At 41.2% G+C, this 17,579-nt stretch overlaps 1 protein-coding gene across 5 annotated transcripts in view; it reads right to left on the bottom strand.

Moving 5' to 3' along the window:
• Positions 1–17,579, bottom strand: part of EPB41L4B (erythrocyte membrane protein band 4.1 like 4B) — a 166,963-nt gene that overhangs the window by 54,571 nt on the left and 94,813 nt on the right. For all 5 annotated transcript variants that reach the window (XM_027881874.1, XM_027881876.1, XM_027881878.1 and 2 more), the window contains exons 16-17: positions 14,489–14,670; positions 8,807–8,922 (exon numbers count right to left, since the gene is read on the bottom strand). In XM_027881874.1, coding sequence (XP_027737675.1) covers positions 8,807–8,922; positions 14,489–14,670 — 298 coding nt within the window. The remainder of the gene's footprint in view (positions 1–8,806; positions 8,923–14,488; positions 14,671–17,579) is intronic.

The following is a 17,579-nucleotide window of genomic DNA, read 5'->3' as shown; positions in this document are numbered from 1 at the left end:
TTCAGGACAAAACCTATTTTTTTTCAGTTTATTTTCAGTTACCTATTGAAACTACCATGTGATTAGTTCTGCCCTCCCCATGCCATCCCCCTGGCTGATGGCAACTACAGCCTTACTGACTCTTTTCTCAGGTCCTTGAACAATCACAGAAAAATGGGAACATCAAGATTCGGGGGACACTTTCTGCAAGTGGAGCAAATCACAAATGCAATTGTGTTGCCTGAGGAAAACTATTCAGCAAACATTGGGAAGGGAAAGACTCTCTGCAGAACTCTATTGAGACTGCAAGATATTTGTTTGTATTCAAAGCTGGTCTAGCAGACTTCTGCATCCAAAATGCCACAGCTGCCAGGTATGATTTTGAACAACTGTCTGTTAAAAAACTGCTTATCATGAGATTTTTTTTCTCTGGTAAATTTCTGATATTTCTTACATGTTTATTTTTCAAGCTACATTTACTTTTTTGGGAGGATATTTTTGGACTTTCCATTCTCCCCACTTTCCTCCTAAGGGAAAAAGAAAATACACTAAATGAAAAGTGACAGTATCTAGCTGGAGCAACTTATGGAACTGTAGTCGTCTATTCAGTCTTGAATATAACAGTAGTCATGGCAAGTATATGAAAAAAAAACAAAAAACCATTAAATATTTGTTTGCCATAGCTGTCTTTTCTAGGCTACTCATGCAGCTGAGATATGGCGATACTCAAAAGGAAAAAACTTACTGTAAAGAAAGCACAACTTTTACTTCAACAATAGTCTTGGTAGCCAAAGAGAACTACTATACATTTTAAAAGGGTTGCTATTAGTGTTAACTTTTAAGTGTATTGATTTCTAGCAGCAGAAAGAACAATACACTAAGTAAGCAGTGGCATTTATAAAGGCCATGCAAAATCCCACTTTGTTTTAACACTGGATACTAATTAAACATCATTTCAATCAAGTAAGATTAAGGAATGGTATTTTACTAGTTAAATAAAGACAAGCAGTGCTTGTTTAGGAGACTAGTTTGTTTTGTAACTAGAAAAGTTTCAAAGCCCCATCCATCTATTATTCAGATGGATATGGATATTTTTCAGTCCTTATCTTCTTCCTCCACTGCCCAGTTTTCCCACACTGACCAAGAGCAAGATAGAAGCTCCCAGGGCTACCCTTTAGCTGGGAACCTTCAAAAGGTCTCAGTCTCCTGCTGTGTTCAGGATTATGCCAGATCTGCATGTAATGGAGATCCCTGGTGTGAGATCTGATGTGCAGGTATCACATTGAGATTTTCATAACATGAGAGGTCCAAACGCTGATGCTCGCTGACCTGGCTGAAAGGGAAAGCTGCTGCTGCTGGAGGGTGCACACTTCTTAGAAGCCATTCCTGGGTATTCAGTTCTGCTTTAGCCCTTGCTTGGGCCACATTTTAAGGGTTTCACCTTAAAGCGAGCAAAATTTGCTTTGCTTGCACTGCAACAGGAGCAGCACTTAAAGGTAACTGGTCACACATGAAGAGCAGACATTGCTGCAACTGCTGCTCGACAGCCTGCTCACCAGATGCCAAGCCAGCAGCTGAAGGCCCCCATGTCCCCCTGCCCCAGTGGGAATGCTGACTGCACACAACCCCCATATGGGGCTTGGGAGTGCTCAACCTGACCCAGACCTCCTTTATCCTCTGAACATACGTGAAAGGCTGCTTTGCCAGCCTGCCTTGGCAGTGACGGACTTTTCTGCCACAGCGCAGCACATCCTGAATCATTACTGAATTCTGCTCTCCTGCAGCTGATTAGCTGAGACTATTATACACAGTCAGTGGCACTGAAGATTCAAACTAAAAGTGAACTCAAATCACAGAACAAAGTAGGACCTCCTTACTGCAGTCTATTAGCACTTATAAGCATTTATATAAGTTCCTATTGTTCCTAATGTCACTAATATTTACATATAAGCTCACTCATCCCCCAAATTAACTCTTAAAGTATAACTGTCTTCAAGAAGGCAAAAGAAAAGAAAATATTTCAGGGCTAGAAAAATACATGCAGAATCTTCTACAGTTCATTTCACTAGTTTATAAGAAAATCAAAGATCTAAAACCCGCCTACATTAGGAATCTTTATATACTACTGCTGCAAGAATGAAAGCTGTAATCTAATTTATTTTGCCGTATAAGAAAGGAATTTTACATTTTCACAATCCTCACTGCTTGCAGTGATGAATGAAGCATAAAGACAGCAGCTGGGTATTCAGATGTTGACCCAGGTTTTCAGTTACTAAAATTTTGTTTTCATTTATAAACTAAGAATATTCTATTTGAAAGTCATTAGAAAGCTAAATATGGCATACTGTAATGAAACTTCCTATTTTACCATTTCTTATTATGCAATTCAAAAGAATCTTAGATGCCCCTTTCAAGTGAGTGTCTTGGAGTCAAACTTGTATTTGAAAGAGGTAATTTTCTTGCTTAGATTTGCAATTTAAACTCATCCTAAAAGGTTTAGAAATGAAGAAAAAAATCATTAAGATCCCTGATAACACTCCAGTTTTCCATCTCCAGTTCTGCTGGTGCTAAATAACAGCAATGTGTTCACATTGCTTGCACCATTGATGAGGAACTTTATTTTTCCAGAGGAGAACACTGGAGAATTGCAATTAAATGGATAGAAGTGGGTCAAACAAGCTCAGATACAAACACACATAAAACTAGAGGCATTTTTTTCATTTTGTAATTGAGGTCTTGAGCTTGTTTTTCTCCTCCCAAACATTTACTTTAAATTCAATTACATTTGCTGGTACTAGAACTGAAGGCAGATTTGCACAGTGTTAGATAATGATGACACTGGCTTTAGTTTGCAAGTGAATATTAAGTACAAGTACAGAATATAAAAATAGTTGCATGAAACCCAGTAATACCACTCATGTACATAACATTTCCATTTGCTCTGCTTTAAAGGTTCATGCTTTCTTCCACATCAAACTTTGTACCAAGAGCAAGATTCATGATCTTTCACCTCCGTGAATTTATCAATAGCCTCTTCTTAGCCAAAGAGCATGTTTAAAACATGTATTTTACTGGACATAACTCAAGAATAGAATTAATATTTTCTTTAGGAATCTAGGTCTATTCTTTGTTGCTAGTCATCTCTACTAGTGGGAGGTAAAATTTTAACAAAGACAGCACAGATATATAGGTTCTGAAAGTACATTAGCTATAGAAGATGTCCTGGGACTCAACTACATCTACAAATGTGCATACATCTACAAATGTGTGGACTCTTTTGCCACCTTTCCACTAGGAGATTAATTGATTTTTTTCCCCATGTGATAGCTAACATCAATTACAAACAGACACCATGATGATAAGACCTGTATAATTACATGTTATTCTTATGCGAGGCAAAATGTGCAAGCAGAAAACTGTAACTTATTTATTAGAAAAAAAATACAATTAGAAAAAAAAACAACAATCCCTCCTCCCCTCATTAAGCTGTCACACACAAAAGATCTTCCTCATGTCATCTATCAGTTGGTCTAATGAAATATATAACTCCTGATAAATCTTGTTATGCTTTTATCCTTGAAGCAAAGCTCTTTCTGTCTTGGTATCAAATTTATTTTATAAAACACTACTGCTCAGTATCATTAGATCCTTCCTCTGTCAGTGTCAAGCTTCACAATAGTCTTACTGGGCCATAGTAGTCACATTTCCCAGGACATACTTTCTGATCAGTGTATCACAAGCAAGAGTCTCAGATATATCAGCAAAGTGAGTTGGTTTTGTGGGTTTTCTTAAACTATGAATGATTTTTGGAACTGCAGTAGCTTTAGGCTTTGCAGTCATGCACAGGACAGGTAGTTTCACAGCTTTTTTGCAAGTGGTATCATTTGCAAGTAATCAATCTGTATAACTGAGCAGCTCTGTAATATGGTCTTATCCTGCTAGCAAAAGGCCAATCTTTGAACAGAGTTTGCAAAGACAGTAAGGCACATCAGGCTTGTTCTGTCTGAAGCTTTCTCAATCTGCCTGCAGCTTTGTTCTACTAAGTCTTGCTGAAACAGCAATAATTTTATATAGGGAACTGTAACACAAATAGTTATTCTTTGTAGAATGAGATATTTTTGACTTGAATGCAAATATGTAGTACAAAGCAATGTAGGGCTGGTATGATAATGGGGGCCTTAAGAAGTGAAGACACAGGACACCTGGTAGAGGAGTGCTGACAAGAAGAGACAGCACAAGGGGCACAGGTTGGCACTGGGGACCCGCTCATAGCTATACACAACTCACCAATGGCCATTTAAAGTGCAGAGCTTGACCTGGAAAAAATTGGTTTTAGAGGCAATGAAGAGAGTGAAGACAGAGTATACAGCATACAAATGTAAAAGCCACCATCTACAGTAAATTTGAGTATAATGTGGAGATGTAGATCAATGAAGAAAGAGCAAGATGTAATTGCTTGTTTGCAAACATACAAAATGATAAAGTATATTCTAGAGCGAGGAAGAAGAAAACATGAACTTGACTGGATGGAACATTGCAATAGGCTGCCCAGGGAAGTGGCTGAGTCACAATTCGTGCAGGTGCTTAAAAGATGTGTAGGTGTGGCAGTGAGTGATGTGGTTTAGTGATGGACTCGTCAGTGCTGGGTTAACAGTTGGACTCAATAGTCTTGAAGGTCTTTTCCAACCTAAACAATTCTATGATTCTATGGCCATCATAACATCCCCTCTGACCCCACCAGAATGAAATCACCAACCTTAGGATCCAGGGCTGTAGGGGAAGGGTGAGTATAACATCAGGAAAAGTGGCAGAAACAATTTGAAATGTGTCATTATTCTTTCTTTTTATGTAATAAATACATCTGGGCTAATAATTACTAGATTCCAGATTTCAGAAATGCTAACAATACATTTTTGGTTTTATACCATACACACAAACACACACACACACACAGAGTGGGAGACGGGACAACATATTTTTCTAATGAAAGACTTCCACGAAGAAAATCAGAAATACATTCACAGCTACAACACTTAGGCTTGTCTCTCCTGGAGATGAAGGAGTGTGCTAGCACCAAAGGAAATGAAATGCATGTTGAAATGGACTTTTATCATTCAGTAGGTGGACAGACATATGGTACACTATACCAAACAGCTCTGGGAAAGAGATTGGACACATCCATTCATCATTCCCATGAGACAAAGTTTGCTGCAGCAGGCAATCAAATTAATTAACTGCTGAATCTAATTTACCCAATTTCTTGTTAATTCTCCTATGGGTTGATTATTAAGCCTGACAAATTCTAGCCCAAAAGCACTTTGCTTCAAAAAATAACAATTAGCAACAGAAAGGGAGGGAGTGAAAACTGAGACTTCACAATAGATGTGGAAACTACTGCCTTTTTTTTTTTTTTTTTTTTCAAAAATAGAGTAAATGAAACAGCTTCTTGACAGCTTCACTGGTTTAGTTTAAGCATAATATTTCAGGGGATGCAAAACTAGAGAATACAAAGCGCTTAGTAGACCAGAAATCAATAGAGTGGTACAGGAGAGGTGTTAATGTTCCATTTTTTTGCCAGAAACTAGACAGATTGACCACTCATTAAAATCTGTTTGCTGCCAGACTGAGTAGCTAGTTAACTACCATAACCAAAGGAACTTTAAAGGCCACAGTCTCAGTGAAAAATACTTGTCACAGTTTGTCAGTTCGTGGTTGATCAATTCTGTCTAAAGTGTCTCATTGCCACCGTGCTGGGCAATGCTCCACAGCGTTTTAGCCCAGGGTTAGCCCAATATTTACAGCATGTCCCTCTCTTTCACTGGAGAAGCCATCTGCTGAGGCAACTCCAGTCTCTGCTCAGAGCTCAAAGACCTGTGGTTTACTGGTTTTAGCTTTATGGACTCTGTGTGCACATTTTACCAGGACCTAGGTCAGAAAATGATGTCTGAAGAACAAACCATAAGCAAGGGGCCAAAGAACTTCAGAATGAATCACTGTCACAACCCATAGCCTGTAATGTGATGGCTGGATCATTGAGGTGTTTTCTGGTAGTGATTCTGGCCCAGTTTCAAGAGTATGTACAATTTTCAAATGGCTCAAAACAGTAATTTTAATAAATTTTGAAGGACTGGCCTCATTTTAATTTGCATGGTAACCATTGTTCATGGGACTCCTGCCCAGTTCTTAAACCCAAACCCTCTATGACTGCCAGGGGAGGGATTTCATTAGACAGCCCATGTCTCTACCCTTGCTTTTTGCTAAGCTTCTGCCAGAAACAGAAGCATTTAGCAGCTCTTGGTGCTCATTACAAGACTTTTCCATCAGCTAAACTTTGACTGATGGCAGTCTCACCACAGCAGACACAGGCTGCACTTACTGTGCAGCTGCATTTATTGTGAAGCTCTGACTTGCTATCATACTGGGTTCTGCTAATTAGTCCTTAAATAAATAACTCATCTGACTGTGGACAAGACTCTAGAGGTTTAAGGACAAACCAAAGAAAACCATTAATTATAGAAGAGCTTAGTTCTCCCTTCACAGATTTGCAACAAATAAGAGCGATAGGATCAGAGGTCAGGCTTTGCCAGGCAGAATATACAGGGACTCTACTGAGATTACTTGCACAGTATGGTGGAATACAGGACTAAAGGGTTTTAAGCTTTCAGTTAAAGAAAAAAGAAAGACCATAAATCTACTCATTTTTAAATCACAAGGGTACCATTAAGATCATCTGTTTGGGTCTTTTGTGCAACACAGGTCAGATTGGTTTATCCACTTGTGCCCTGTGGTCAACATGGAGAGAGTCCTCTCACTTACTTCACTTCAGCCCTTTAAATATTACAAACTGAGCTGTCAATGAGCTCAATAGGACAGTCCTTTAAAATACGTTTTGGACATTGCACTTGAGTGAATGCTCTCACCTGGGACTCAGATATCAGTAATCACTTCAGAACTACAAAAGTCCCCTCACAAGACCTGAGTATTCACTGGAACAATCTGAAATGGAGAATTTTCCTTTGGCAAACTATGCCAATGCTTAACAAGCTTTGCCTATAAAAACTCTGTACTTATTACCAGTTAAGAGTATTTCTAAAAGGACAACTTGAGAAATGGTCATGGGTAAAAAAGATTACTTCTATTTCACCCCAGTTTATTTACTTTATGATTTATCTTTTTAATCTCCATTTAAACCAACCAGACAAATTGACAATTTCTCACATGTGATAAAATAGATTTGGGAAAAAGTCTAAACCATTCCATCTTCATCTGTTCATTGAGAAGTCTCCAAAAATCATGACATAGGTCATGACCACATTCATAAGGCATAAGGACTGCAGTCTGTAGGTGAACTACACCACTATCCCATGACATAGCCTGAACGTGGTTCAAGGAAATCTTCATGACAGAAAATCCACTGCATTATGGAATAAGTTCAATTAACTACAATGTTGGAAAAAAATTCCAACATTTAATTTTTTTATTAGAAACACTTGACTCACTGATTTTCAGTCTTGACTTCCATCTCCTGGAGCCTCCCATCAACAGAAAAGAAAGACTCTGCTATATGGATATAACCCTTTGTGCTTGCACAAGCTCCTTTGTGCTTGTATTTTTGGTACACTTGATCATCTCCCCTTTGATTTTAATTTCCCTAATGCTTGTTAAAATAATATAAATAACAAAAGCCTGTTTGTAAAAGTAAAAACAACAAGGCTTTGTAAAACCAAGGTAAAGTAATTTGATTTCTCCCCTGAGCTGACAGAAAACTCTCAAAACTCTGCTTCGCTTTTAACAGACCTGTACAATCACTGGGGGCCCAGACTCACCTCATTTGAAGCCAGTGGCAATGCTTGCATTGACTTCACTGGGTCCAGCCCAGGACCAACATGGTTGCAAAACAGAGGTCCAGGTCTCTGTGGCTCTATCCAAACTCAGATCAAGGCACCCCACAGTGCAGGCACAGTGAATTTAACCTCACATGGATACAAGCAGCCACCAACCTGCTGGCCTCTGATCTCTGGCAGAAACAGCGGGACATGCATTCTATGACTCTGTAACTATCATCACTCTCTACAACTCCCTGAAAGGAGGTTGTAGGCAGGTGGGCGTCATTCTCTTCTCCCAGGCAACCAGCAGTAGGACAAGAGGGCACGGGCTTAAGCTTTGCCGGGGAGGTTCAGGTTGGATATTAGGAAGAAATTTTTTACAGAAAGAGTAATCAGACATTGGAATGGGCTGCCTAGGGAGGTGGTGGATTCATTGTCCCTGGAGGTTTTTAAGACGAGACTGGATGTGGCACTGAGTGGCCATGGTCCAGTAACCATGGTGGGGTTGATCAAGAGCTGGACTTGATCTCAGAGGTCTTTTCCAACCCAGTTGATTCTATGATTCTATGGATGTTTTGCCATCCTTGACAAAAAACTCACTCATAAAACACCCACTAACATCAGATGCTGGGAGAGTTTAAGGCATAACATGGACTCCTCATGTAGAAAAACAAGATTTTTGTTTTTTTATCACTTAAATTGTTGTTATTTTTTACAGCTCTGGGCTCCCTAGATGACTAACTCTTCACAACTAAACTAAAACTGCATCATAACATTGTTGCAGCAGCTTCTGAAATTTTAAAAGGCAAAGTTGATTGAAATGCTAAATCTAAAATCCAAATCCCAGTCCCATAAGGAGATGGTGAGAGGTGATTAAAAATCAAGCCAGTTGCAGATGAATGTTGATTTGAATTGGAGGTGAAAAAGCAGCAGCTTTTGAATATGAAGTGACAAAGGGGCTCTGGCATATATACGTAAAAGTATTCATGTATATGCTATACCTTGTTCATGCTGACGTGGAGGGCTGGCCATGGTCCAACTACCTTCACACTCTCTGTTTCTATTTTCTTCAGATGAGAAGTTTCATCATAAAGAAGGGGAAGTCCTGAGCTCAGTTCTAAAAAGATGCCCAAAAGAAAGAAAGAAAAAAAAAACAGTATGAGGGAGGCTACAGAAGAACAGCAGAGCAAGACACTCAATTCTATTTGAAGAGACAGTGGTCAGCAAAGCATCTTCCCTGTATGACCCTCTAAAATGTTTCATAATTATGCCTGTCAGGCATCTCTATTTAGCAAACAATTCCTCCCCCTCCTCCTTCTCACCCATCCTTTCATTTCAGCAGGACTTTTGCCAGCTTTAAGCTACATACTTCTCTCCTTACCCCCCCGCCCCCCACCTCTACCACCTCTATATTCTAAAACTCACTTGACACCAGAGGGATTATTTATGCAGCCAAGGTGCCACTTTCAAAACATGTGATGTGTAAAGAGATTAGAGTATAGCTTTTGGTTTCTCTCAGACATCTTTATTTATATGCCAGCCTCTTTAAGACTCTTGTCAGGAATTTGCTGTGCTTTGTCAACAGAGATTTTTAGCAAGCCACCGACACAGCAAGACAAGGAAAAGTACTTTTTGAGACAGCTCTGAAAGGTTTCTGTCAACATCTTGGGGGTGGTGTGGCATATATATGTATATTTGCAAGTACTCTGAGAAAAATAAACTTCATCATGTGATCATTTAACTAATCTCTGTGTCCTCCTGTATTTCTTTTTGCCACAGATTCTAGGTAATAACAATTGGGAACAATCCAGTAATCTCTGGAGTCTGATTCAAAGCTCACTGAAATCAATAAAAACCTTGCACTGGCTACAGTTTGCTTTGGATCAGGTTCTTAAGCTGTCCTAAGAATATTAAATATTACTCACTCAAGATCTAATTCTACAGCTGTTTAAATATACATTAAGGGCTTTGCTGACTAGAGGCAAATTGCTAAAACCAGCTTATAGGGATATAAGCAAAAATCTGGTTTTGGTATTAGTGAAACATTATCAGACCCTGAGGTAATAAAGTCCTAGAAGGGGTTACAATATCAGTATTGACCTCCCCTTGGTGGTCTCTCATCACAAGCCAGTGTTGCCAGGGGTTGCCAGAGTTCAGCATGTCTCACATCACAGCTGACACTGTGAAACTGCTCAATGATACCCTGGGAATAAACTACCATAGCCATAAGATAAGACACGATGACTTTTTTCTTTTCTTTTTTTTTTGCTATGATTTAAAATGGACTTTTAAGCTGCTTCTTTTGTTTAAAGGATAGCTCTGGAAAACAAGTAGGACAGTTTAGTCTTTTGACTCAACCTTGAAAACAGATTAAAAAAAAAAGGCAAAAAACTGAAGTCCCACAAAAGGCATAAATTTCCTGAGTCAGCGGTAAGTCTTGGCAAAACCAGACTTTCATTCCAAGAAAGGATCTGGCAGTGCTGTGGTTTTTCAGAGCACTGTTTTCAGCTTGAAACTCAGTACTGTTGCCAGCTTAGGGTTATGCAAGGTCTTTTGTAGTGAGCAGTTCAGTAATAAAGGATGTCTTTTTAGAAGTGATAACCTACAAGCTCAGCCCAGAGTTCGAGAGGCAAGCTGGGTCCCCTCTTCCCGTTCATCATTTTCTGTCATAAAAAATTCTATGAGCTGCATTAAATACTTGTTGGCATCTGCTTTCAGTGATAGCCCCAGCTGCTGCCGGTGAGTCTGCTCATGTGCACCTGGTAATCCATGCACGACGTTGCCATGCCAATTAGGCTTTGCAAGCAGCTCGCCCTCTCTGTGCTGCAAGGCCAACTGCTGTTGAATACAGTGGTCTTCGGGACTGGGGTTCTGCAAACATGCTGGGGGAAGATGTGCTGTGAGAGAAGATGGTATGTGTGTTTGTGAGCTTCGAGGTGAAGAGCAGCATCGCAAATACGATTATCAGGCCAAATGCAGGAGAACAACATCTGCTGAACTGCCTTCATAAACACACACATTGGATTTGTTTCACCGGATTTCACTTTCTCCAGTAATTGAAGTAGACAAATTACTTGGAATGTGAAAAATCAGGTAGGTCTGGCCTGAGTTTGTTTTCTGTAACAAAGTTCTAGGTTGTGTGTTTGCTGAGAAACATGCACTGCTATTTAAAGGGAACTTTGGTTGGGCATACTGTTGTTTCCCTCTCTCCTGCCTGTGTCCTGCTAATGGCACTGGAATTTTGGCCTTTATCTGAATAGAACCAAGTGGGGAAAAAGGCAGATGCTTTCCCCCTCTTTCAGCCTGATGCTGGTTACATATTGGTGGGTTATGCCACGCTCCACTTCAGATGAATTTAAAACCATTTCAGAACTCAGAGATGAGTCCAGTCCATAGCAACTGGAATAAGTCACAAAACACGTGTGGTCCCTTGGAAAACCACAAGGTAGGCAAATTGAAGTGCTGATGTCATCTCTGTCAGCCTCATGGAGAAGTTTCTGCTAAGATAGCACATTTACCCCAGGAGACCTTTTTGCTCTTCAGGCATTTCCACTTGAGATATTTTGGTCACAAGCCTCCACTTTCCTGAGAGTGTCCCCAAGTTAGTGACCACTTACTTCCTAGAAACCCTTTCCCAGCAGTGGCCTTTCCACACAGCCTGAAGCCAGACGTCAGTCCCCCACATCCTCATGTTCCTGACACAGACCGCTGATAATGTCTCCTCTCCCCGATTTTTTCTTGTCCCACACACTCCGCCACGTGTGCTTTCCCAGATAACTAACTGACAGCTGGCATTCTCCTAACCATTCCAGTACACACACTATGAACCTTTACCACGAGTTCTCTAAAAGAGAGTTTTCTCAGATGCAATAGCCTGAGCAGCATTTTAATGAAAACCAAACCAAGCCCCCTCGAAAAGGCACTTAGACTTGTCACCCCAAAGTGCAAAAGGGTAACTGATTCTGTTTTAAGGGAAGCGGTCCTACCCATACTGCCACTGCTCTCACAGCATAAACATACCAGGATCAACCACAGACTGCCTCTTCAAGGAAAATCAGGTTTGCACCTCCAGCCTGATGCACAAGTACAGGTCTCCGCAGGGGATCAGTGATGCATTGCTGTGGGGCAGCATGCCTGTGTCAATACAAGCCAGCACACAGCATGCACAGCTGCCTAACAGCTCAGCTGGGAGCATCTGGCATGCTTGCACCACAGCCTCCCCTCAGAGGTGTCCGGTCCCTTTCTGCTCCCTTAAAGAAACTGGGAATTGGTGTTTGGCGCTACTGGCGTTAGGCCATGTCAGAAACTAGCCCCAATTCTCTCCTGAATCAAATAGCCTTAAGCAGACAAAGTGAAGAGGAAGGTTAATCTGTCTCCAGGAGCAGGTGCCGCACACAGGTCTTGGCTGCTGAAGTCCCCTTCAGAGCATGGCAGCTGCCGGACAGGCCAGGGAGGCTGCTCCCCCACCAGCAGTGCAAGGTTTGGGGGAGAGGGCTCACCCTCCTCGTGCCTGGGGGAGGAAATGCAGCCTCCTGGGCCCCAGTTTTACCTCAAAGGTAACACTCACTGGGCACCAAGAGAACTGTTCCTGATGTTCGCCCTTGTGCTTTTCCTAGGCTTTTTCTAGGGTTATTTCTGCAATAGAGAGGAGCAGGAAAGCTGTGTGACCTAGAGGAGACAGAGTGCTGGAATAAACACCCCTCGCTGTGTGTTTTTTGCTGTTTCTTTAATTACCTCCTGTCCTCCAGGTGGGCCCATGGCAGGGCTGTGGGGAGCTGGAGACCAGCCCTGCTGCAGCACTGCTGGGGCTGAAGCTGAGGTGCTGTGAGGCTGACACAGATCCATGGGCTGGACAGGGGGAGCCTCTAGGAGGGGGATGGGGAAAGCAGGGCCTGCAGTGCCCTCCGGGTCGGGACACTCGGCAGCAGCAGCAGAACTGGCTCTGAATGAATTTCCTGGCATGCTTCAGCTCTAATTTGGGAAAGGAAAATATGGGCTGGCACACCCCCCAGAAAGGTCACTACCTCCCACTGTGCCAGGCCGATAGCCCAGGCAAGGCTTTCCAGCGCAGCCCTGCCAGCAGCATCTTTCCACTGCCAGCGCCCAGCTGGCACGCAGGGCGGCCCCAGGACAGACCGACTGAGGTCCGGCGGGTGCTGGGCCAGGTGAGCCGCCCAGCAGTTCCCCAGCAGGATGGTCTGCACTTCTCTCCCAGACAGTGCTGGCTGCTGCAGAACAGGGCTGAGATGCAGATGCTCATGGGTGGCACAGGAGCACCCAGCAGCCTGCTCTGGGCCTCTGTGGCTGTACTGTGCAGGGGGTGGCCATGCTGGCGGTGCTCCATGCCAGCCTCGTGTGCTTCCCAGCAAGAAGGTACCCCACTGTGCAGCACACAGCCAACAGAAAACAACACATTTCCTGGAGTTTGCTCCTAAGGGAGGAGCTTCATTCAAAGCCCTAGCAAGCAAGTCATATTGCTGCTTAAGGTTGCTTCCTTAAATGTCTACCATGCCTTGCGTTTTGCTTCTTGAGCTTCTCTTCTAGAAAGTATCTCCTTCTTTTGGGGAAGGAAAATAAAAGAAAATGTTTCTGAGTTTCTGAAACTAAGTCTGATTAAAGTGGTTGTGCAGGTAGCTGCCTGTCTATTACTGCTGATGTGGGACAGCCTACAGTCAGGGTCACCCAGCACCATCATAATAAGACCATGGTTTCAGGAATTTGAAAATTGTCAGATTAACTGACTAGGCTGAAAGTTTCCATAATGGATGCCTATCTCAGAGTGATTTACAGTTATGAAGGCAGAAACTGGTCAAAGGAAGAAATTGTTCCTTGAAACAAGGAAAATAATAGATTGTATCTTATTTTGTGCATCTTCTGAAATTCTTACACAGCTCCAGTATCTCACACAGAAGAGTGCAAAGATTTTAAATTTGGAGAGCAAAAAGTAGGGCTGCTCAATGACAGGGATGTTTCTCTTCCCATTCCTGTGTAAACCTACAAACATTTGGCCCAGCTACATACCCATAAAAATGCCTGTACATTTTCAGCAGCAGAGACTTAAACTCCCCAAGGCTGCATCAGGAACAGATAGGCCTCTCTCCTCTTTGCTTTCTACAAGCCCAGAATTTCTGCACCAAGGAAGCAAGCATATTCCAGTCATGGTAGGTAAGGCTGTGCAGTAATTGATCCCTTTACCCAAACTAAAAGCAAGATGCTGTATGCTTAGTTCTCCAAAATTTCTGCTGCTTGTGCCCAGACATGAAAGCACAAGTCAGATTCAAACAATGAGGGCTGAAGGCCAGCTGGGCAGATCAGCAAAAGACAAAACCAGATGAAGATAGGTTTGTGAAACTATATAAACAAATAGTAACAATGAAAAAATAGCCTGTGCCAAGTGGCTAGAGACTCAGTATTTGTGACTAATTGGGTATTTGTTCAGCCGTGGAACACCAATCTAACACCAAATCCTGAAACCCCATAGCAAAGCCAGGAAATTGCAAATCTTGTCCCATTTGCACATGCTGCAAAGCCAGCAAATAATAACAGGATACATACTCCTCAAAGAGAAAAACTGAAATGTATGTCTTTCCCCTTTCTCTTTTCCCCTTTCCCTTCCCTCTTTACCAGAGACAAACCTGAAAGCAGCGCAGTTACTGAAACAACATTCACTGCAGTGGACTTACTGGTTGGGTTTGGAACTCCAGAAACAATGTCCTTGCTGTCGGGAGTAAGGGCGCTGTAATTCGCGTGGTGGTGGTGATGGCGGTGGTGGTGGTGGTGCCTTGCAGGTATTTTTGCAGTATATGGTGTTCCACCATTCTCCTCAATGTTGAACTGGTGCAGATCACTGTTGTTCAAGGGATAGCTACAAAATAGTTCAAATTAGATCAGTAAACAGTAGCACCAACTGTATTTTGGAGAGACAGAGTGAAAACTTCCTTGGGAAAAAATGCATGCTTTTTTTGTAAGTAAAACTGTTAACTAGGTATATCCCAAATATTTACAGTTTTCTATTTACACAAGATCCATCAGGTGAGAAAAAAGAATGCCTCTGCTTGACTTTAGAATCAGAATTATTTTTGATTTTACACACTATACAATCTCTGCTAGAATCTTCCCTAGGAATGGAAAGGTGTCAGGCATCAAACAATAACTCCTTTAAAGTGAAATTTTCCAAAGAGTAGACCAAGGAACAGTCCCAGAATAACATTACATTCCTGAGAAAATTCAGTTCTTTACACTTCTGGTGCAAAATAGCTGTATAAAAAATTTCTAACTTGGGGAAAAAAATGGGAAAAGATACCATTGGAAATAAAAGATTTTACAGACAACAATAAAAAAAACAGCACTTGGTCAAAAAGGTAACTGAACTATGCTGGTACACTACCTAGTTTGGGGATTTGGGGTATGCTTTGGTTGGTTGGTTGGTTTGGCTTTTGGTTTTGGTGGTTTTTTTTTTTTTTTGGTTGGTTGGTTGGGTTTTTTTGCACATGTTAAGTCTGGAGAACTATCATCAGTCTATAATATATGGAGAAATGGGGACAATGACATTTTAATTCACTATCTCTAACTCAGATGTGACATATGACACTGCTACTTTTCTTCAACAGTTTTAATGGATGCTGTATCAGTTTATTATTTGAAATGACGATGAATTTCCAGAAATTATATTTTCTCTCCACTCCAACAAACAAAAAAGATTGAGATAACTCTACATAGATGTTGCAAATTACTTGACTGTGCTTTCCTCAGAGGAGTGCTTAAAATTTTTATAAGGTTTTAACTTATTCTATAGTCTTGTATTAGACAGTAGTTGCAGTAAATCAATTCATTCCAAGAAGAGATGAATCCCCTGACTATTTGAAAGATGCTAAAGAAATTATATCTTCAGCTGCATGGATTTTCATTTTGCTTTTATTACTAAGAGCAGCCAAAAAACTGACAATATGGAATAAAGACAAACAGAATAATTAAAGGAACAATGAATAAAGTATACCTAAGTTACTTGCTACATATGTTCTCTGCAGATTACTTAGTGATTCAAAGCAAAATTAACCAGTCATCTGCAAATAAACACATCTGTATAATTTCCAGAGTTATACTGAAGCACGCAACTGGGTACATCATTAATAACCACTGTCTTCTTAGTAACAACTTCTGACAACATGAGGTTTCTTACTGGGTGGTAATTGAATAACACTTTTATTCTGGTTACTTTTTGGAAGCAGGAGGTGGGGAGGGGAATGTTGTGTATATTAATCTTGGCAGGTTCCCGGCATGTATCAACCACTGCCAATAAAGGCACTTCTGATGCCTTATTTGACCCAGGGAAACAATACAAATAGGTGTCTGATCCATAGGGGACAGCTTTGGTGAGCTCAGATAATCCAGGAATGGTCTGCCTTTTCAAACTGCACTAAGTCCTCACTTTTACAATCAAATCAAGCAAGTGCCTACAGGGGGAAAATGGTACAGGCTAACGAAATTGCACACTAATTGTAGCAGCTCTCCTGCACTCCCCCTTCAAGTGCCGTGGTGACAGTGACATTTTTTTGACTGAGGGGATAGGTGGTTTTGTTCGCATGGTTAAAAGCCTTATGGGAAACAAGATCAGTTTGGGGCCGAAGCCTCAGTACATTTTTTTTTTTCAGACTATAATTCATTATTTTTTTTCCAAAACATAAAACCCCACATGCTTAGGAGTTCCTTTCATTTCACCCACTGGCAGGCTGGTTTAGCAAATTTTCAACTAGTCTTTTCAAAATGAAAACCATATTGCTATGGACCTGATGTAACTTCCATGCTAAAACGGGAATGAGTTGAGCAACTGAATGAGCCAACTGAACTGCCCTCTGGCATGCACCAAATGCACTACTTGTATTTCTTGACTGTCCAGAGAGCAGAGTTCACACCATGTAAAATGTAAAATGCAGGGAGACCATTATTTCAAAGAAGAGGTGGTCCAGAAAAGCTAATGTTCAGATAGGTACTGAAATCTTTGAGGACAGGTCACAAAGCCCCAGACAGAGTGTCAATACCCAGGCAGTGTACCCTGGTGTGAAATCCCATGTTCAAACTGCCGGCCCATTTAAAAGGATGTGGCAATAACTTTTCCAGGGCTGACAGCAACTGACAGATGTTAAGGCAAACTCATCTCAGTGGTTAGCCAACTCTTGCAGTTCTGATGGATATGAGGGTGGACTTTTACACACATACCCTCACTACTAGACCAATGAGTTACTGAGCAATCATAAACAACAGACCTTATAGCAGCCCCAGAGCCAGTTGACTAGAAAAGCCAACAATACTCAAACAAAAATACCATGAGTATTCCTTTTCTGTGTACTCTCTGCTGAATATTTTAGAGTCACATTGGACATCTTACTGCAGTTTCTACAAGGTGGCATCATTATTATTACATATCACATCTGGTTTTTGTTTAATTTTCTGTTCTTCCACTGTCTTCAATCCTCAGACTTTATGTTTTCCCCCTCAATGCATTTTTTTGTCATTAACTTTGCTTTCTATTGCTTGCTTCTATCTGGCTTACCTGAATAGAAAATAAGCTCATGCATCCTTCCCAATCCATTGAGGTAAATAAATCACTACTTTCAACGAAACAACTTTCTGACCATATTCTAAGCTCTCCAGGTATTCACACTTGCTCCTCAGACACCAAGTAACGCTCTCACACTATGTACATTACATGGATAGGTAGCAGTTTTCATCCTTTCTCTTGTACCTGCATTTTGGCCATCCTAATGTGCCAATGTA

The sequence above is a fragment of the Empidonax traillii genome, unplaced genomic scaffold (assembly GCF_003031625.1).
Source record: "Empidonax traillii isolate 1590-97213 ecotype Southwest subspecies unplaced genomic scaffold, ASM303162v1 scaffold98:size2021230, whole genome shotgun sequence".
Lineage (NCBI taxonomy): Eukaryota > Metazoa > Chordata > Aves > Passeriformes > Tyrannidae > Empidonax > Empidonax traillii.
This window is presented reverse-complemented; position numbering and strand designations above follow the sequence as displayed.